Source organism: Mustela putorius, unplaced genomic scaffold (assembly GCF_011764305.1).
Source record: "Mustela putorius furo isolate JIRA1106 unplaced genomic scaffold, ASM1176430v1.1 tig00003836_pilon_pilon_pilon, whole genome shotgun sequence".
NCBI classification, from domain to species: domain Eukaryota; kingdom Metazoa; phylum Chordata; class Mammalia; order Carnivora; family Mustelidae; genus Mustela; species Mustela putorius.
Window position 1 is genome coordinate 19,070,371 of NW_025421989.1, and position 22,370 is coordinate 19,092,740.

General features: G+C 39.0%; 1 protein-coding gene across 3 annotated transcripts; it reads left to right on the forward strand.

The window, feature by feature from the left end:
* Positions 1-1,220: 1,220 nt before the first annotated feature.
* PRDX4 (peroxiredoxin 4) lies at positions 1,221-21,712 on the forward strand. Of its 3 annotated transcripts, XM_013064904.2 has the most exons (8): positions 3,911-4,271; positions 8,122-8,239; positions 11,204-11,320; positions 13,362-13,484; positions 15,706-15,836; positions 16,829-16,863; positions 20,727-20,773; positions 21,600-21,712. In XM_013064904.2, exons 1-8 carry the CDS (start codon positions 4,028-4,030, stop codon positions 21,601-21,603), a joined length of 819 nt encoding a protein of 272 aa, XP_012920358.1. In that variant the 5' UTR covers positions 3,911-4,027; the 3' UTR covers positions 21,604-21,712. The 3 variants fall into 3 exon arrangements, with proteins under 3 accessions (XP_044945344.1, XP_012920358.1, XP_044945343.1); XM_045089409.1 differs by lacking the exons at positions 3,911-4,271; positions 20,727-20,773 and adding an exon at positions 1,221-1,705; XM_045089408.1 differs by lacking the exon at positions 20,727-20,773 and having other exon boundaries at positions 3,912-4,271.
* The last annotated feature ends 658 nt before the right edge of the window (positions 21,713-22,370 follow it).

Consider the following 22,370-nt stretch of genomic DNA (forward strand, 5'->3'; position numbering starts at 1 on the left):
GAAACGATCTGGAATTAAATACTGGTAAGCACAAAGCACAGCATGATAACTATGCTAAAAACCACTGAACTACACATTTAAAAGTTTTAAATTACATTTTTTATGAATTTTCCTTGGAAAAAAGTTTGGACAGAAAGTCTTCCCCCAGCATGAATAGTCTTTTTTTTTTTTTTAAGATTTTTTCTTTATTTATCTGACAGAGATCACAAGTAGGCAGAGAGGCAGGCAGAGACAGAGGAGGAAGCAGGCTCCCTGCAGAGCAGAGAGCCTGATGTGGGGCTCGATCCCAGGACCCTGGGATCATGACCTGAGCCGAAGGCAGAGGCCCAACCCACTGAGCCACCCAGGTGCCCCCGAATAGTCTTAACACAAGACAGAAACTATCTTTTTTATGAGCAAACCTCTGAAGTCACAAAGCATTTCTCCTGTCATATGCTTCACAAGTGAGTCCTAAGTCTGGCCCACAGTCCAACTCAAGCTTTACATTTATATCATGAAACTTGTATAATATCAGTTTTACAACAGAGGGAAGATATTAATGCCTCCCATCTACAGATGGAACTCAGGCTCAGAGAGGTTAAATATGGTTTCCCAAGACCACAAGGCCAATAGATGACTGAGCTCAGACTGGAACCTAGACACGGCTGACTCCACAATCTGTGCTCTTACCCTCCATCAACAGTGGTTCTTAACCAGACACACCATTTGTGAAGGCGTAGCTTCCTGGGACCCCCCCCCCTCCAAAGGACTCTTAAATAATCATTTCTAGGGTGCCTGGGTGGCTCAGTTGGTTAAGCAACTGCCCTCAGCTCAGGTCATGATCCCAGGGTCCTGGGATCAAGCCCCACATCGGGCATTCTGCTCGGTGGGGAGCCTGCTTCTCCGTCTCCTGCTGCTGCTTTGCCTGCCTGTGCTTTCTCACTCTCTGTCAAATAAATAAATAAAATGTTTTTTAAATAATCATTTCTAGGGCTTGGTCAGTACACCTGAATGTGTTTAAGCTCCTCAGGTATTTCTGAGAGTCATCCTATATATAGAACCACCCCCGTGCCTGATAATTTTGTATTATTAATATGGACAGCCGACTCCAGCAGGATGATCAGTGCCCTGGGGGCAGGGCCCCCTCCTCTAGCTCCTTTGTGACTGCCACTGTGACAACACAATGTCTGCCTACCCAAGGCAGGAGCTCAGGAGAGATCATTGGCCAGAAGGATTCAGAGCAGCTGCCAACCAGAATGTCAGCTGCCAAGGAGTTCCAGGGGAGCTAAGGGGAGTTAGTGCGTGAGAGCTGGCCGACCTGGCCACTCTCTCCAGTGGGCAGGAGGGTCACTGGGCCCACTTGGTGGGCAGCCCCAGCTGCCAACTGGGGCACCTCAGCTCAGCCTAGAACAGAGGTGTCAGGAAATAACATTCTCCCCAAGCTTCCTCTCCCAGTTCTCAAACTTAGAGGCCCAGACTAGGGCCTAGAATTCACTGAGGCTTCGTGACTATCCAGCAGTCAGAATGGAACACAGAAGCCGACCTCGGGGCATAGGCCTGAGCCGAATCCCGGGGGCTCAGTCCCGAACCTCTCGGATCCCACTCCCCTTCCATGTGGAACAGGAGGCCAGGGAAGGAGAAGAATGGGAACAACGAGAGCAACCTCGTCAGAGGACTCCTACCTACGGGCCTCCCGAAAGTGAAGAGCCGACAGACAATGTTATGGGTAAGGACAAGCTTCCCCCCACCTCAGGAAAGGGAGGTAGTGTCATATTTTCCTCCTCTGCCCACAGGAAAGAGATGTCAAGAAACAAAAACCAGAGCCTAAAATGGGCAGGGCTGGGGTGAGAGAGGAGTCCGAAAGGGAGGTTTCCTATTGTCTCAAAGAGCTGTCACAAGAAGCAAGGATATAATTTGTGAAAGCAACTGGAAGCTAAGACAGGCTGTTGGGAACATTAGGTGTCATTTAGGGAATCAAGAGCTTACGACAGCAAACACAGAGTGCCGGTGCCTTGGGAAACAAAGATGAATTACACATCAATTCCAACCCCAAAGAGCTGTCTAGTGGAAGAAAAACAAACTGTTAGGTTGGCTTCTGCAGAATTCAGAAAAATGACAGGAGTTCGGGGAAAATGGAAAGGATGGGGGTGGGGCATAAGGGCTGCCAGTGGCCGCTGTCTTTCCGGTGAGTGTGGTATCTCTCCCCCCACTTCTCACCTGCCATCCTAGCAAATGGGCAAATGATGGGGTTAATTATCAGAACATGAACAACACTGTGCTGGGAGAAAGGGTTCTCCGGGAACTTACCAAGTCTTAATTTTTAAAACTTATACACACCTTGAGACAGTCTTAAGTCATGGAACTGACTTTCCAGCTGGGAGAGTCCTTTCTCACTGGAAGAGAATAAATGGTCTCCAGATACTGCTTTTCAGGTTAGACCTTTCCTCAAGTTTTCTCAGGACTTAAAAGGGATGCAACGGGAGAGGAGACTCGTCTCTATTCACCCGCCCACTGCAAGGAAAAGGAGAGTAAATGTTAAAGGTATAAAATGCAAGCCGTTCTCGGGCAGGATGGCTTGTTGTGGGGGCAGGATGGCACGCGGTAGCCAGGCTTCCGCAGAGAGCTGGGCACCCAAGGGTGAGAGGATCTAAAACAGGAGTGCTGAATACCAGTCACCAGCAAGGGCCGGAGGCCATCTCCAGCGAAGCTTTGTAGAAGAGACGGGCCTTCGAGGACCCGCAGCGTCAAAAACAACGCTGAGGGCGGGCGGGACACGGTGGACGCCACTAACTGGACTTCCTGGAGTTAGCAACCCCACCGTAGCCAGGGTCTGGCCTTAGAGCGCAGGCGCAAGCATTCGCGGGGCGGGGGGGAGGACCTGGGGGTCTGAAGGGAAAAAAAGGGGCGGGGGGGGGCGGGTAGGGTGCCAGGGACCTTCAGCCCTATTCCCACCAAACCCTTCCAAGGTATACAAAGGGCTGGACTGGGGTTAAGGGTTGAGTTTGGAAAAGCTCAAGTTTCCTATATGCTTCAAAGAGTTGTCACAGGAGCAAGGATATAATACGCAAAAGCCACTAGAAGCTAAGACAGGCTGTTGAGAACACTGGGTGCCATTTATAAAATCAACTTCTTAGTATAGCAAATGCTCAGAGTGCCAGGCGCCGCGGGGGAAAAAAGATGAATTACACAGCGATTTCAGCTGACAGTCTAATGGAGGAAACAGGATGAATTTTGCGGGGGTTCAGAAAGAAATGCTCACGGGAAGCTAGAAGGAATCCTGGGGAGCGTAAGGGCTACTGAAGGCTCCCATAATGTGAAGGGGTAATTATCAGAAGATGGGAGAAACGCTGTGTTGGGAAAAAAAAGTCGGGTTTTCTGGCAACTTCTCAAGCTTTAAGTTAGAGGAAAAAAAAAAAAACAAAACAAAACAAACCCTTTGAGACAGGCTTAAGTCACCAAGCCGTCTGTTTGCTCTTGGCTGCTTGAGAAGAGTAAATGGCTAGACCTTTCTTCTCCCAAGTTTCCCGGGGACTTAAAAGGGCTACAGCTTGAGCAAGTAGTCCTGGCACTTTTCACACATGCCGCTTTGAGGAAAAACCGAGAGAAGTACAAAAATTCAAGCCACTCAGAGGCAGCTAAGTCAGTTTCACTTCGGGGGTGACGTGCGGTGGTGAGGCTTTGTGGAAGAGATAGGCGTGGAAGGATACCTCAAACTACCGCGGGTGGGGGCGCTTCTGACCACTCGCGCAAAGCCACTGAGCAGCTTCCGCTCCCAGAGTTGGGCTAAACTCCGCGGCCCTGGTCCGCCCAGGGCGCAGGCGCAAAGTCCGGCTGCGGGCGAGCAGGCGGGGCTGGAGCCCACGTGGCGGGGAAAGGGGGAGGAGGGTGGAGCAGGGAACAAGGCGGGGGCCGGGGCGGGGTGGGGGCGGAGTAGGTCTCGCGAGGCCGCGCCCAGGCTCACGCGGGCGTCGGGCGCGCGGTTGTAGCTCCCTGACGGCGGGAGAAGTCGCGCTCGCGACAAGGGCCGTGTGTTTGCAGTCGCGTGGTCATGGAGGCGCCGCTGCAGCCGCTAGCCACGACGACTCCGGCCTGTGGCCGGAGCCGAAGGCTGCTGCTGCTGCCGCTGCTGCTCTTCTTGCTGCCCGCCGGAGCTCAGCGAGGCTGGGAGGCAGAAGAGAGGCCCCGAACCCGCGAAGAGGAGTGCCACTTCTACGCGGGTGGACAAGTGTACCCAGGGGAGGCGTCCCGGGTTTCAGTCGGCGACCACTCCCTGCACCTCAGCAAAGCCAAGAGTAGGTGGTGCCCCGCCAAGAGGGAGGGTGGGGGCTGGCAAAGGGAGGCGGGAGGTGGAGAGGGCGGGAGACACGTGTACCCTGGTAGTACCTGGGGGCCTGGCTTGGGCGGCACCCTATGGGTGGCCTTAGGCCCTTGGCCCGGCCTGCCTGGGGGTGGGGGTAGGGAGATAGAGAGGGGTTCCAGCTGTGAAGAAAAGGATGGGTTCCACGAATCCGATTTTGGAAGAAGTAGTGGTTTCCGCAAAACCGCAGATGAGGGTAAGAGGGTGGCCCCGGCCCCGAATTTGTAAGCATCAGGATGTTGTGCAAACTGAAACACTTCCTCAGATATCAAAAAGTACCTGCAGCACATCGCCTCTATTTTCAAGTACTATTACAGGGAAGAATACATTGAAAAAGTTGAATAATGTTTCACAGAAAGTTGAATTAAACAGGAAAGTGGCTAACCAAAATGCTCCGGAGGGCAAACCATTCATTTTTCTTTCTTTTGTTGTTGCTTCTGATAAAGACTATTAGAAGCCACCTTCCCCAAAATCTGTATAGTTAATGGGTATTCTTTGTTTTTCTCAAAAATGAAGAACTTCTTACAGGGTGTACTTGCGAGGTTCTTTGTAAGAAAGTGTGGGGGAGGGGGCGAGGTTGGAAGTAATGCATTTGGGTTGATGATAAACCTTGTGGCAAATTTGATTCCTGCCAAATTGGCCTTTGGTTATTTGCATTTCTGTCCAGTGTACACAGCTAATGGCCACTTTCAGGAAGGACACGTCGGACTAGATACTGAGAAAGTTGTGGCCTCCTGCATCTGGATGTTAAGATTGGCCAAAAAGAAGTGGCCAGGGGCCAAAGGATAACCATTACCACTTTGCTTACTTTTAAATAATCAGCTTTTCCTATGGATCATTTGGCATTCTGTAGATACATATTTGGTTCAATTACAGCATGTTCCCTGTGTGTATTTAGTAACAAAAGTAATACCTCACAATTACGAATCCCCAGTGTTAAACAGGATGTTGTTATAACTTAGGATGGAATGGGAGTGATAAATGAGAAAAACTGTTTTGCCTCCTTACACATTGGCAGTTCTTTCCTACTGAAAGTTAACTGGAAGTTACTCTTGGATTTTTGTTTTTAAAGATCCAGTCTTGCACTTTTTTTTTTTTTTTTTTTTTTTTTTTTTTTTTTTTTTTTTTTTTTTTTTTTTTTAAAGATTTTATTTGTTTATTTGACAGACAGAGATTACAAGTAGACAGAGAGGCAGGCAGAGAGAGAGAGAGAGGGAAGCAGGCTCCCTGCTGAGCAGAGAGCCCGACGCGGGACTCGATCCCAGGACCCTGAGATCATGACCTGAGCCGAAGGCAGCGGCTTAACCCACTGAGCCACCCAGGCGCCCCAGTCTTGCACTTTTAAAATCATAGTATTTCCAAGTCCTGTTGCTTTTCTTTGGCTTGGGAAGATATTTTGAAATATGGCAGCCAGTTAAGTATTTACTGGCATGACATAAATATCCCATAAGAAACAAATTCCATCCAAGTCTGCTCATGGAAGCAAAAAAATAGTAATAATAAATTTCCCTTTACCAGCAAACCTTTTCAAAGTTTAGATATCTGTTGCATTTCTGTGTCACATGTAGGCTTATCTAGAATTAAAGATATGAGGACTTTTTTATTCATAAAATGGAATATTACAGAGCCATTAAATTTTAAACAAATTTTAGTAACATGAATAACTGTTCATGATTTACTCTCCCCCCACCCCGCCTTTTTTTTCAGCTTTAAATCCAGTGTAGTTAACAAACAGTGTTGCATTAGTTTCAGGCATACAATACAGCGATTTAACAGTTCCATATATTACTCAGTTCTCATTACTGTTCCCTTTTTAAAAATGGGTGCAACATGATCCAAATTTGTGTGTTTAAGAAAGAATGAAAGGAAAAGACATGAAAATGTTAACAGTAGTTAAATTGATGGGAGGGGCAGATATGGGAAGAAGGGATTTAAACATTCTTCTTTATTGCTCTGCATTTGCCAGAATCTTTGTTAACTCTGCTATTTATATTTGGGACAGTTGTTATTTTTTAACAGATGCAAGGGGTTGCTTTGGGAATTCCATTTATAGATCTTAGTAAAGTAATTGCAGTCTTTTTAACCATATAATTGATGAGGTTTTTTTCGTTGAATAACACTTCCAGTATTTGCAGGTAACATAAATCTATATATAGAAAACCCTAAAGACGCCATCAAAAAAAACTATTAGAACACTGCAGTTCTTAAGTCAAAAACCCCAAATTTCCAAAATCACAATTTTCAGAAAAAAATTATTTTTCAGAGTTGGTATTTCCTATATGCTAAAATCACTAAGGAGTGCGATTTTAACAGATCATTACAATTATAACCTCACACTTGAGTAGCATTTTCAGTAATGTATACAAAGCATATATAGTTCAGTTCCCCTCTGTCCAATTCTCCCTCATGGCCTTTACCTAATTAGATCAGAATATTTATAAGAGGGAGGCTGCTGGCTCAAGATACATAATCATGTGTTATATATTAGCTTCACAGAAAAATTCATCTTAACTTTGTCTTTATTCTCACAGTGGTCAAAAATGCTAGCTGTTGTAAACCTTACTTTCTAGGAACCTTAAATTTGGAATTGGGTGTTGGCTTCAATATATGTAGACTCTGAAAGTTAAGTGCTGAATGTGTTAACAGAAGATCAAGCTACATTATGATGAAAGCATGTTGGCTAGAATTACAGCATGCCCATACAAGAGAGTAGCATGAACCATTCAGTTTCCATTAGGTCACTTGAAACCTGTTCAAGGGGGTCTCCTCTTTCAGAGCCCTCGGGAAAATAATCCCATGGTCTGGGATTTTAAACTTCTCACCTGACATTTGCAGATTTCCTACTCCTTGAGTAGGTCTTCTGTGTGAATGTGGGAAACTGGACAAATATTTAAATGAGTACATCTAAAAGACTGTCATTAGAAAGAGGAAAATCGTAATTATTTGAACTGTAGGAAGTTCATTAACTTGGAGGGGCTATAGTGAAGTATCCAGTAGGATTTAGTGCAGGGATAGAATGTAGAGGGGTCTGTGAGCATGCATAGAAAAACAAAATCTATTTTCACTAATCTACAACTGAAATTTAGAATTTCCTTCCATTATGAACATCAGCAACAAATCACACTAGCTTCAGCAGTACTTGCTTATACATATTGCCAAGAGAATCGCAGATATTTTTATGCCACGTAATTGCAGGTATCCTGCAATAAAATTTACACTCATCACTGTCATAGACAGTTACTAGACCACTGCCAGATCTTGCAGTTTTAAAGCTTTTATTTATTTGAGAAAGACGGAGAGAGCACGCACGCACTCCTGTGCTTGCCTGGAGGGTCAGAGGGAGAGGGACAAGCAGACTCTGCACTCGGGAAGAAGCATGAGAGAAGTGAGTGGGGCTTCACCCAGGGCTCCGTCTCACACCCTCAAGCCCAGAGATCATGACCTCAGCCAAAAATAATCAGCTGCTCAACTTAGTAACCCAGGCACTTCATAGATCTTGAAGTCTGAAAGTGTTAATAAAAGGGCAAAAGTATTACTATTATCACCAGGTTTTTTTCTATTACTTTGATAATTACATTTTAATATACTTGGCTCCCTTTGTATTTCTATATATTTTGTTTTATGCATTCAGTAACACTATCCATAGAAAAAGTCCATAAGCTTCACCAGATTGCTGAAGAGATGCAAAGGTGTAGAATCCTTAATTTTTAGTGATTTCCTGAAGATGTCTTTCTGTCATCCAATTTTCTCAGTGTTGTAGAACATCATATGTTTCTCTTTCTTAGTTTCCAAGCCAGCACCTTATTGGGAAGGAACAGCTGTGATAAATGGAGAATTCAAGGAGCTCAAGTTGACTGATTATCGTGGGAAATACCTGGTTTTTTTCTTCTACCCACTTGATTTGTGAGTAATACATGTACAGGTCCTAAAACGTCGGCAGTCATTATCAATCATTATTCAAGAACATCAAGTACAAATTATTTTATTTAGTTCTTGGTTCCAAAAAGACAAGCTGATACAAATTTTTTCAAGAAGGTAACATCTACCATATATTTCAGAACCAAAAGGCATTGTCCCCAATGCCTTATACTTAAATCTACATAATTGTTTTGTAATGTCATCATCAAAGAAAGGAAGGCTACAATTATATTAAGCTATAAAGCTATACCTGCTAAGGCAAGAAAATGGATATTTTAGATAGCACTTAATAGCAAGACTTAGGCCACAAATCTATTTCTCTCTCTTAACTAGAAAATTAGCTCTTTACACTTTTATTATTTGCTGCATCTATTGCTTTTCTGTGGTTTGAACATTTTCCTGAAAATACTGCATATGCTTAAGAAATAATGCCTATTTATATAAATTATGCTTGTTGGGGGGAATTTTCTCTTTAACTCAGATAGCACTTCAGATAAAAAAAGTTGACTCAAATACTCTTGCAGCTTTAGTTTTATCGAGGATATAGTTTTATCTGGAGTGTTCTTCAAATTCCATGGAATTTGAAAAGATAACAAAAAGAGACTTATCCTGACTTTTTCTTTTTTCTATTTGAATATATTTTTTGGCTATAAAAAAGAGAACTTTCTTCTATTTTGCCACTGTATATTAAGGTCTTTTTTCCATTAGGACTGTCCTAGAACTGTGTAAATAAAACCTTAAACTTACAGAAGAGTATACTTAAGCTTATCTCTATAGATTGTCTCTGGGCCAGAGGTGAGCAAACTTTTTCTATACGGGGCCACATAGTAAATATTTTTTTGCCTTGTGATCTCTTGCAACTATTCAGCTTTGCCACTGTAGCACAAAAACAGCCAGAGACTATACACAAATGAATGAGTATTGTTTTCTATTGAAAGTTTACTTACAAAAAATAAGATAGGCTGGATTTGGCCTGTGGACTGAAGTTTGCTAACCCCTACTCTAATCCAAATAGGAAAAATTCTCAGAAAAATTAGTTCACTGAGAGTAAACCAGTTCATAAATGTGGATAATACATAATCTTTTAAACTAGCAAGAACTTCCTTCTTTCTAATCCACTTGTACTGTGGCCTGACAAGCTGAAATGTATGATATAACTTACTTTCTAATAGAAACAAGAAGTGAAAATTTTAATATTAAAAAATGATAGGCCTTCTAAATTCATGTTGTTATAAAAGCAAAACTTTAACATCTTTTAAATATACAGGATGCTAAACATGAGTTTTGAGATTGGTCTAATATAGCAGACAAATATCCTGTTTCTCCCACTATTACTTTAAACTCCATAATGAATAAGACATATCTAAAGAATGATGTCACCAATGGCCTCCTGGGGCAAGAAGCTAAGATCACTTCTTTCTGTTTCTCTGAGATGCCAGATTGGGCCTGGTTAGAAAGGAAGAGTTCTGAGGCATTTGCCACCGTCTGCATGTGTGAAAGTCAAAAATGTAACCCTTTAGTTTTCTTTTTTTCTTAACAGATTTAATTTATTTATTTGACAGACAGAGATCACAAGTAGGCAGAGAGGCAGGCAGAGAGAGAGGAGGAAGCAGACGCCCTGCAGAGCAGAGAGCCTGAATCCGGGCTCGATCCCAGGACCCTGGGACTATGACCTGAGCCGAAGGCAGAGGCTTTAACCCACTGAGCCACCCAGGCGCCCACCCTTTAGTGTTCTACTAGAACTTTTTTTCTGTCTTCACTAAGAAGTTGGATAAATATGTCTCTAACTAGCATTTGTTGGAAGGCACGCAGGGGCCAACCATTCCTACCTTTGGAAAAATATTGAAAATACATATTGTAGCCCAGGTTTCCAGGGATATAATCTTAGAACTGTCTGCGTGCATGTGGCAGTCCTACGTTTGAACAACTGAAACCTTCAAAAAGCCTGTATTGGGCTGCAAGAGGAATTTGTCCCCTAAGTCTGTGTTCTTCTGACTTTCTTGACCATGACCTGTACACAGTACAAAACCATTTTTTATTGCCACTCAATACACTGACATATACATACAGGGTATCATTCAGTCTGTAAACACCAGTACAGCCATGATCATTAAAATCCTGAAACACTTCCATACGAAATAGTAAATAGCCAATTTCCCAACCTCCTCCCCAAGTTGCCCCTCCCACCTGGTCCTTTTCAGAAACCTCCAGAGGTAAAGCCAACTTCGAGTTAAGGTTGTTCAATATTTTTAGTATCACTCCTGAACACAAACACACATAGATATGCATGTGTATGTACACGTATGTTTCATGTCTTAACCTTCCTGTATATAAAGTATTCTTGTATTTTTTACTCCACTTGTTTAAAACGTTTGTTAAAATTCCATAAAGTCCCTGTGATGGTTCAGAAAATACCACCCTAAGGTAATATTCTCTAAACACGCCCTTCTGACAACAGGACTGGGAGACAAGGTAGAAGAGGACCTTATCAAGAAAGGGAAGGAGGATGGAAGAGCATTTTCTTATCTCTGAAATAAAGATCAGTGCATCTAGCTCATAGGGGTGGTATAGGAATATAAAAAAGGAGTGGTATGATGGAAAATTTGTGTAGATCCTTTGGAAGCTGTAAAGCACTATATAAATATAAAGCATTGTTATATAACGGAGAAGGGAACATTGGTTGACCACGGATCCATTAAGTTATAAAAATAAACATTTATTGAGATGTAATTGTGAACTCTGTAATACACATTTTTAATTAAATGATATTTGATCAAATCGTCTAGACAGCTACATCATGACAATGCTCATATATATAATTGTTCTTAATATGCATTTTATATATGCATATTATATAGGTGTTATAAAGGTGTTTGTAAAAACTAAGCCATTTGAAACTTCAAGCATATGCATATTTTGAGAATACTAAAATTTTTTTTTAACTTTCAGCACTTTCGTGTGTCCAACTGAAATCATCGCCTTTGGTGACAGGATTGAAGAATTCAGATCTATAAATGCTGAAGTGGTAGCATGCTCTGTGGATTCACAGTTTACCCACTTAGCCTGGTCTGTATCTTTACACTTAAGCATTTATAGGAAAAAGAATGGATTCACTTTTCGATTATAAGCAAACAACTCTCATTGTGATAGGAATATAGGGGTTTTTTAAGTTTTATTTTAAGTAGGCTTCACACCCAATGTGGGGCTTGAACTCTTCACCCTGAGATCAAGACTTGTGTGCTCTACCAACTGAGCCAATCTGGTGCTTTAGAATGTAGTTATCAGACAGTTGGGAATAGATATATCTGAGAGCTACCAGTTCAATGAAGTTATGGCAAAAATGCTCAAGGATTTTTATAGGACATTTCTAACTTGGGAAAAAAGCTCACTGCAAAAGACATAATAGCCATAACAAACACCACTGAGTTGTATGATTACTTCATTATGATAAATTGGGTAGCCTTAATCTGAAGGGAAAAAATTCTTTAAAATTCCATTTCTCTGTTACATAGTTGTCTAGTATTAAAATTCAAACTCAAAATAGCTTTTATAATTATTTTTCAAGACACACTGATTTTCTTAATTTCTGAATGTTTTTTAAACTCATTAAACATGAAAAGATGTTTCACCTGAATAATTGCCAAGAATTGCAAATTAAAATGACAAGAAAAAAATAAAATAAAATAAAATGACAAGAGATGCCATCTTTTCCCTATCTGATTGGCGAAGATTTTAAATATTGAAAAATTTCATCCAGTGATGACAAAGGTCTGAAGAAATGGTCTTCTCACACATACAGTTGGTTAATCATTCTGAAGAGCAGTATGTTTCAAAATCTGAAATGTGTGTGTTGATGTGAATTTTTCATCTCCACAGTTCTGTGCATAAGATTTTATGCACAATAAAGATGGTTTAGAATTATCTTAGTTTTAAGTTAATATTCATTTCATTAAAATAACAAATTCAAAACTACTTAATCCACTTACAATTATATATAGATATATATATAACAACAATTTTAACTGGTAAGGATCTACAATTTAATTTATGTTCTCTTAAGTAATTAATTTTCTCAAGTATTTTTAAATGTAGTTATATATTTATTTGATTTCCTTTAACTATCTCAATTTTCAGATAAAACTTCCAAGAACTTAAGTAATTCTTGCAAATCTAATAGACAAATATGGCATGCCTTAAGTCCTTTAAAAATGTTTCCTTATTATTTACAAACTAAATAAAATTTCACATTATACATTTTAAATTAGAATCACAAAGTGAAAACAATGAGTTTAATTTGCTTCGTCGCTTCTATAAGTAATTCTAAATCTTTGTAGGATTACAACATAAATCCACTAGGGAAAAAGTTATATCCTCCCAAATAATTTGGGATTGGCTTCTCAAGAATTTTGGGGAGATACAATCTGAGCTGGATAGGTTACATATCAACCAGAGATTTCTACTTGGATATCACAACTGGGGCTGCAGACATCTAGAGCAGTATTTCCTTGTTTGCTAGCTGCTCTGTCCCACTAGGACACCCACATTCCCTGGTTTCAAGTAAAAATGCTTCAATCTGAAGACCGATGTGTCTGAGATTATACCTAACTTCCTTCCCTGCTTCAAGTGGACTTTGCATTCCTTTGTCTCAGAATATTAGAGTATCATCCAGTTGTATTCTATCTCTCAAGCTTTGTCTTGTGATCACAACTCTAAGGTTATGACAGTGCATATCCTTTGATCCATCAGTTCTTCTTCTAGGAATTAATCAAATAAGTATGCAAAGTTGAGAATACATCGATGTTTCCAGTGGTGTTGATAAAAGCAAAAGAAAAATGGAAATAGTTTAAATGTCTAGCAATAGAGGTTGGCAAAATACAGCATGTAAATACTTTAGAAATGTGATAAGTATCTCCATATTTATTTAAAGGAAATGAATATACAAAGTCTGGAGTAAAGGGGAAAAATAAAATATGTATTAGCTTGTTTTTTGTTAGAGAAAGAAAGTGTGTGTTTTGTGTTCATTCATATGTGTGTGACGGAGACTAATAGTGCTGTTTGGATCCATACGTTTACTTCTTTCTGAGTGGTAATGTTTTGTTTGTTACAGGATTAATACCCCTCGCAGACAAGGAGGACTCGGGCCAATAAGGATTCCACTTCTTTCAGATCTGGCCCATCAAATCTCAAAGGACTATGGTGTTTATCTGGAGGACTCAGGCCATACCCTTAGGTACCTTCCACTGGTTTTATATTATGACAAATCCAAATATTATTTGTAATCCTCCCTGAAATGGAGTTAAAAGATACAAGGTTTGATCAAGAAGAATTATTTGCTCTATTTGCAAAAATGTAGATATTGTTTAAAATAATTGGTGAGTGCTCTACTGAAATTAAGTGAGTATTGGAATCTGTTAAAGCTGGAAGATTATTTAGAGGTCTTTGACCAACCCTGTCATTTTACAGATAAACAGATTCATAGAATTCCATGAATTTAGCCAAAGTTATATAACCAGTTAATGGCAGAGCCCACACTTGAATCCAGTACCCAAATTCCTTGCCTGTTTCTTTTTCCTCTTTTCTAAAATGACTCCAGTAATGGTTTTTCTAAATACAGATATCCTCGTATTTAGCAAACTTGTGCCTTGGGGATTGGGACAAATTAAGGAAGTGCCATTAGAAGTCTTTGATAAAAGGAAAACTTTAACTGAAAAGAATTGTAATTTTGTTATAATTATATTGTCAATTTGCTTTACACTGCTAATTGTTTCTTTTTTAGAATGTTTTATGTGAAGGTGCCAGTATTTTATAATCCTATGTTTTTTAATAACAGCTTTATTGAGATATAATTCACATACAACTTACTCATTTAAACCATACAATTCAGTGGGTTCTAGTATAGCCTGAGAATTGTGCAACCATCACCACAATCAGTTTTAGAGTATTTTCATTACTCTAAAAAGAAACCCCATACCCATAGCAGTTACTCTTCCTTTCCTACAATCACCATACCCCTGCCCTGGGCAACCAACTTATCTACTTCATGTCTCTCTGGTTGCCTATTCTGGACATTTCATTTAAATGGAATCCTACAATATATGCTTTTTTATGATGAACCTTTTCACTTAGCATAATGTTTTCAAGGTTCATTCATATTGTATCAGGTGTCACTACCAATAGTTTCTTTTTTTTTGTACTTGCTAACTCTTTCATCTTTTCTCCTTTCATAGAGTTTATGACTTAAGTTAATTCCCAAAGAGTAAATATGCCACTATAAAGACTGAAGCTATTTTACACTTTTTAATTATTTGAGCATTAACCAAGTAAAACCAAGTAACCCCGAGGTCATGACCTGAGCTGAAATCAAAGGTCAGCTGTTTAACCAACTGAGCCACCCAGGCACCCAAGGCATATTTGCTTTTGTTTGGTATGTGATGGTATGATGTGTGTTACCAAAGTAAGTTAAAATTGTCACAACAGACTCACTTACTTGAGAACAGACTTCATCACCATTAACAACCATTTTCTACTGTAAAAGTAGCTACAAGAAAGAACACCCATAGGAATAATAGTTAACAGTTTTGCCTGAGTTTGGCCAAGTTGAACTAGTCCAAGGAGAGGGAGCGCTAGTTAGTTCAGACATCGTTAAAAATGATATTAAAAAAATATATTGAAAATATAAAAAAATTTATTAAAAAATATGTTGTAAGATAAGCAGGAATATTTTAGCAATGTTTAATATGACTATAAAACAAAATTTCATGTAATAAGTAATTGCATGTATTTCTATTAAAAATAGATCTCATTATTATGTATAATACTTGTACTCAAGCAATTAGCCCAAGTCCCTGAAATCTTTTTCTAAACCAAGTATTGGGTTGAAATCCAAACCAAGTATTGGGTTGAAATAAAGATGGTAAAGTCCTTTGGAAATTTTCATTTTTCTCTGGTCTGCTTTAACTCTTGCAATGCCATTCCATCTCAATAGCAGGTCTTTTCAATTAAACTATTCCATTATTCCCTAGGCCAAAAAAGTGAATCACACATACACATATTTAGAGGGAAAGGTAACTTTGCTTGTATTAAGAATTTTGCCTTTTCCACCTCTGGAAAAGGAAATACAAAGAGTTCTAAACAACCAGTGAGAAGACAGATCACTCCTTCACCCAGAGGAAGACTTTACTATGTAGATTCATAATTTCAATAATAGTGAATAGTAAAATCCCAAACCTAGTGCTCATAAAGATTTAAATAGAAATATAACAGTACATTGCTTACACAAAAACAAATTTTAAAGCTACCATTTGACAATGATATTTCCAAATTATACAGCGGATAAGCGTGGGTATGGGGAGGGTGTGTTTGCATATGTGTACACCAGTCAAGCAGGTTAACTAATGTTTGTCTTAATTGAGATGAAATGACTTCATCTGTACCACTCTTGTGTTTTACAGGGGTCTCTTCATTATTGATGACAAAGGAATCCTACGGCAGATTACTCTGAATGACCTTCCTGTCGGTAGATCAGTGGATGAGACACTGCGTTTGGTTCAAGCATTCCAGTATACTGACAAACATGGAGAAGGTACCCTTTCCTTCTAAGCATCTTAGCCTTTTGATTTTTTTCATTTGAGAGATGATTGCATGATTAATTTGGGTTCTTAGTCAAAAAGTAATTTGGGTGATTCCAAAGTCCTCTAATTATTTTCAGATTATTACCTGATCTTCTTAGCAGATCCAGTTATTACTTAAAGTGCTTTTAACAAAGTATCACTAATATATTCTACTTACAGAATAAGAGGCAAAAATAGTCATTATTTGCACAGTCCACAGAGAAAAGTTTCTGCTACTCTGGTTTTTGAAATTATGTTTCTGTAAACTTAAAATGTGCCAATCTGGCAATATTTAGTCATGGAGGTTTTATTTGCATATGTACATTATTTGACTTAGCTTTTTCCCTCAAAGGTGATCCTTATCACACTAGTAATCTATCAGTTCATCCTTTCACTCCAACTTTTTTCAGTAGCTAAATGGAAAAGGTCAGATTTTGCTAAAACAGAACATGTATTTTCCTTTCAAAAGTATAACTCAGTGAGTAAGGGTTCATTCTAAATAAAAGGGAAACGCCACTCTCCTAGCAATTTTAAACTCTTACTTGACAGACAGCAAACTGTGGCATCAGTACACAGTACTGCAGAAAACAGAAGATAAGCTTATACTGGAAGTTTACATAAACTCGGAGAAGTTTTTGCCATGCCCTGACCTGTCAATTCACCAGATTCCCAAACCTTCCAACTTTATTAGGCGGACACTCAACTTGGTTTCTTCTATTGTAAATGTAACTAAATGTAATTGGCAACCATTGACATAGGTTAGCTGCCTGCTGATGAACTCCATGACTGGAATTCTTGGTGCAAGCAGGCAACTGAACAGTAGTCAAGTGTTCAGTGGCCTAGAAATGTTCTCATTGTTATAGGCTCTTTTCAGTTTCATTTTGGTAAAAGAAAAACCAAGAGTTGCTAAAGAGAACTGAAATCTGTTTTTAAACTGTCTTTTTGCCAATTTTGTTCCTTTCAGTCTGTCCTGCTGGTTGGAAACCTGGTAGTGAAACCGTAAGTCAAACTGATTTTTCTGTCAACGGGATAGCTGGGGCCAAAAATTGCCAACCTTAGAATAATCTTTCTTTGTAATAGAACCTTGATTTTGTAAAGGAAGTGAACATACTACAGAAATCATAAGAGTACAGGCATTCTTTGCACCGTAGAGAAGGTAGCTGAAACTGGAGAAAGCAGAGTAAATGTAATTGGCAGACAATGCTGTGAATTTTAAAACCAAGTATGAAGAGAGAGATACCATTAACAAAAAAAAAAAAAAAAGAGAGAGAAACAGTGGAGACCTGATAGAATTAAGTCAGAAGTCTTAGGGATCATGTATGGAGTTCCTTCCTATATTGTGGGCCAAAAAAAAACTCTAAAGCAAACCTTTCTGTATGTAGTAAACTTTTGAGAAAATCTGGCTTAATTAACATTGAGGCTAAATGATTCTCTCCTTTATTGTTTGAAGGAAGATTGAAACAGGTATATCCTTTCATTTAGGGAAGCTGTATAATTTATAGCCAATCCCTGAAGTAGTCTCTGGCCAAAATACAATTCAGAAACTTGCTTGAACCTTTTTTAAATAATGTGTTTATCTTCTAAAAATCAACAGTTCTATACAAACTGTAGTTAGGAAACTGACAAATATTAGAGCATTGGAGGAAGAAATCATTATCTTACGATAAAAGAAAAATACAGATTCCTAAGACTTTCTTCTTTAGCAAATCAACAAAAAATACCATTAATCATAGACAATGAGAGGTAGAAATTCACTCTGTAACCTAACTCAGATTGGGGATTGGGTAAAGTAACATTTCACTGGTTCTGAACCAGTTTTTGAAGAGTTTGCAAAACAGCTTTGCCTTTGTGGATCAGAGTTAAGGTTACAGTACAAATTAATTTACTTCTACATAGATCTGATAGATCTCAAAGATAGATATGAAGATAGACATTAAAGGTGCTTTAAGCACTAAGTACTTTAAATTTACACATGAATCATTAGGTTAGCCTATAGCTATTGACTGTGAGGCTTCCATATAGAAATAGGAATCAGAAGCTGCAGGCATCGCCTGAGAAGCCTTAGAAGGCATTTCTGGATGGGTCTTCAAAGTCGGGGGATGTTCCCCCAGAGCTGTAGCAAAACCAACAAGGAGTGGTGAATATCCTCACATCAATCACATGCTTGTACTGAAAGAAGAGCCAGAGCTTCCAAGAGGTACAAAGTGACTACAAAGGTATTAGAGGATGAATGTTTTACATTTCAGAAAACATATTGACTATCCATTTGGTTAACTTTTAGAGGGGCCACAAACCCCTTTGAGAATCTGATTAAAAAAACCATGAATTCTCTCACCAAAAAAAATTCACATATGTAATTACATACTGTGTTTGGGCATTCCTTTTCTTGTTGTCAGCTTTATTGAGGTATAAATAGATAAACAGAATTAAAGATACTTAAACTAAACAGCATGATGATTTGATCTGTTGTGAAATCATTATCACAGTCAGATTAATTAACAAATCCATCACCTCACACAGTTACATTCTTTTGTGTGTGGTGAGAACACTTAAGATCTACTCTTTTAGCAAATTTCAAGTACACAAAACCGTATTATTAACTATAGTCACTGTGCTGTACATGATATGCTCAGAACTTACTCATCTTAAAACTGAAGGCTTATACCCTTCGACTGGCATCTCCCCATTTCCCCCACCCCCAGCCCACAATTCTGCTGTTGCTGTGGGCATACTTTCAACAAACATTTCTTGACCACCTGCTGTATGGCAACTATTCAAACTCTTACAATAGGAAGATGGTATTTATTAGTGAATACCACAGCCAAGGTCCCTACCATCAGAGTTACATTCTAATTCTAATTTTAGATTGTGGCAAATGGTTTTAGAAACAGGTTGATGAGAATTGGTGGGATAGTGCCTGGGGTGAAGGATTAAGTGGTCAGAAAAGACTTTTAAGATGACATTTAAGTTGAAACATGAGTGAAGAGGGAACAAGTCAAGCATAGAGCAGTGCAGAAAGAAAAGCAAGGGCAGGGTCCTAAGGCCAGGAACCAACTTAGCATGTTCAAGAAACAAAAAGAGGGCCCATGTGGCAGGAATAGAGCGAGCTATGAGGAAGGGAATAGGGACACCAGTGTCACGTGGCATGGAGAATGGGAATACAGTGAAGTAACAGAAATGCGAAGTCTTTGGTGACTATGGTGAGGGCAGCAGCTAGTTTGGAGGAGTTTGAAAATAGATCTGCCTCACTTCTCTCCTGTATATTGCACAGGCCTCCTGATTTGTTGCCCTGACCTCAGCTTCTCTCCACTGCATGCCACTCTCCAAGCCAGGACCTTTTAGCAGCCCTCCAGTAGTCAAGTGACAAAAGCCAGATCCCTGGCATCGCTTTCAACCCTTTGCACTGTTTGTATCTACCAATCTCTCCCAGGTCATCTTCCCTACAATTGACACACACACACACACACTGTGTTCCCTCCGCGTCCCTTGACTCACTTCTTCCCAAAGTCAGTCCTGCTTTTTCACACATTTGTGCCTTTACTTGGGTTTTTAGCCTGGAATATCTTACCCTTTCTCTATATTCTACTCATCTTTCAAGACTAACTTCAATGTCACCTCCACTCTGAGGCCTTCCTTGATGCCATCTCAGCCTCCGTTTAGGCCTAGCCTGTGTCATACAGGATCATATTATGCATTGTGTCGGAAACTTGTGTACACACACGGCTTCCCCACAGGGTTGGACAAGTCTCAAAGACACGGACTTGAGTGTGGTTATTCTCGTATCCCCCACTGCCCAGCACACTACTGGCACACAGTGCCGTATTAGTCCATAAGTATTTGCAAATTGAATTTCAGTGCAGAGAGATTATAAACTGGCAAAGACAGAATACTCCTGGAAGTGACCCCTGAAAAATTATGTAATATTTACTATATGCTGAAGACAAATTCTGAAGAAGATGCATAGAGAACTATCATAAACAATACTGTTTATGTATAGGGCAGATGTACTTTACCTGTAACTGTCAAATAATGTAGTTAATGTGAGCTCAAATCATATTGGAATTTTTTTTTTAATTTAATAGGGTTCAAAGGCTGTGATTCTGTTAAGGAAGGAGCATTTTTTTCCCCAGAGTGTTGATTCACTAGTGATTGAACGTACTACTCCATATATGTTAGTATTTTTTTACTTTGTAGTTTGAGATGAAAAGGTTGCATTCTGGACCTCAAAAAAATCCATTTACTGGATAAAGAAGATAAATATAGAGTGGACTACTACTCAGCCATAAAAAGAATTAAATCTTAGCATCTGCAGCAACCTGGATAGACCCAGAGGGTATCATCCTAAGTGAGATAAGTCAGAGAAAGACAAATACTCGTATGATTTCACTTATATATGTATCCTAAAAAAAAAAAAAAAACAGAAATAGACTCATAGATACAGAGAGGTATAAATAGATGAACAATATTGCCAAATATTGTTTGCCAAAGGGGATGGGACCAGGGAGATAGACAAAATACATGAAGAGATTTAAGAGGTATAATTTTCCAGTTATAAAACGAGTAAGTTATGGGGATGAGAAGTACAGCGCAAGGAATATAGTTGATAATATTGTATGGTGACAGATGGTGACTGGACTTATTGTGGTGATATTTCATAATGTATATAAATACTGAATCACTATGATATACACCTGAAACTAACACAGTATTGTAAGTCAATTATTTTTAAATAAATAAAAATCAATTTGAACACACTGCTGCCTTTCAGGTTATTGTGGCATACCAACATTTCATCAGCAGATAACTTTAAAAATACATTAACATCTGTAGCCATGCTCTCTTAATGTGTTTGACTTAATTAGATCAAACCTGAAGATGTCATGAAAGCCTGGTGGCCAAGAGAAGAGCTGTAAGTAAATTTTGGGATGCTTGAATACAGATGTTAATTTATTAACAAAATTTGCCTTTGGGATAGGTGAGATTAGTAGGTAGGACAAATCCAGTTTTTCCTGTATATATGATGTAATTTGGCACACAAAAATCATCTTATTTAGTCAAGAGATGGGCAACCAACATCAGACTACTACCGATGTACTTTGGCTTTTAAATAATTTGCAAACATCAATTTGAAGAGATCTGTGCACCCCTGTGTTCAGTGCAGCGTTATTTACAACAGCCAAGATATGAAAGCAACCCAAGTGTCCACCAAGAGATGAACGAGTAAAGAAAATGTGTATAAACATGATGGAATATTACTCGGCCATAAAAATGAATGAAATCTTTTCATTTGCAACAACATGGATGATCTAGTGGGTACCATGCTAAGTGAAATAAGTCAGAGAAGGACAAATACTATATGATTTCACTTAAGTGTGGTCTCTAAAAAACAAAACAAATGAACTAACAAAATCAAACAATATTAAATATAAATACTGGTGGTTGCCAGAGAGGAGGTGGGTTGAGAAAGTACAAAATAGATGAAGGGGATTAAGAGGTACAAACTTCCAGTTATAAATCAATCACAGAGATGGAAAGTATAGCATAAGGAATATAGTCAATATTGTAATAACTTTGAGGACAGATGAGAACTAGACCTATTATGGGGATCATAATGTATAAAAATATTGAATCACTATGATATATGCCTGAAACTAGTAAGATATTATATGTCAATTTTACTTTTAAAAAAACTAACAATTTCTAAAAATGAATAATTTGCTTTTTTTTTTTAACAGATAATTCCAGATCCAGCTGGGAAACTGAAGTATTTCGATAAACTCAACTGAAAAATACTTCCTCAGGTTTCAATGCTTGAAAGTCCTCAATAAAGTTCACCGTTTTAGTACCATACTGTGTTACAATAGTAATTTCTTTTTTCTTTTTTTTTAAATAGTAATTTCTTAAAGAATATAAAACTCCCTAAGATATTTAGTGTTCAAGTTAAACACTGATGCCAAAAGATAGGAAGTTTCTCTCTTCCCAAAGTAAGAAATGTCAGATTGAATCAAACTAGTAACAAGAGTAACCAATATTTATGTAATACATCTCAGGTGCCAAACATTGTGTTAGGTGATTAGCTGCATTATTAGATTTAATGCTCAAAGCAACTCTTGGAGTTCTTTATTTTTTTAAAAAAGATTTATCTAATTATTAGAGAGCATGGAGTTGGGGGGTGGATAGCAGGCTCCGTGCTGAGCATGGAGTGTGATGTAGGGCTCCTTCCCATGACTCCAATATCATGACCAGACCCGAAACCAAGAGTCAGACATTTTGCCAACTGAGTCACCCAGGCTCCCCAAGCTATATCTTCTTGATTAATAATTTCCATTCCATTCCTTTAATAATGTTCTAGTCTCCAGTTCAATTTAGGTATGTTATGCTCAGGTTCATTCCAAAAAGCCAGTTGTTAATGTTTCATTCAGTATTCAGCAACTTTTGATCATCCCCTCTAAATACCTGGCATTTATCAAGTAGCCAAAGACAAATTTTTGCCCTCAAGGAGCTTA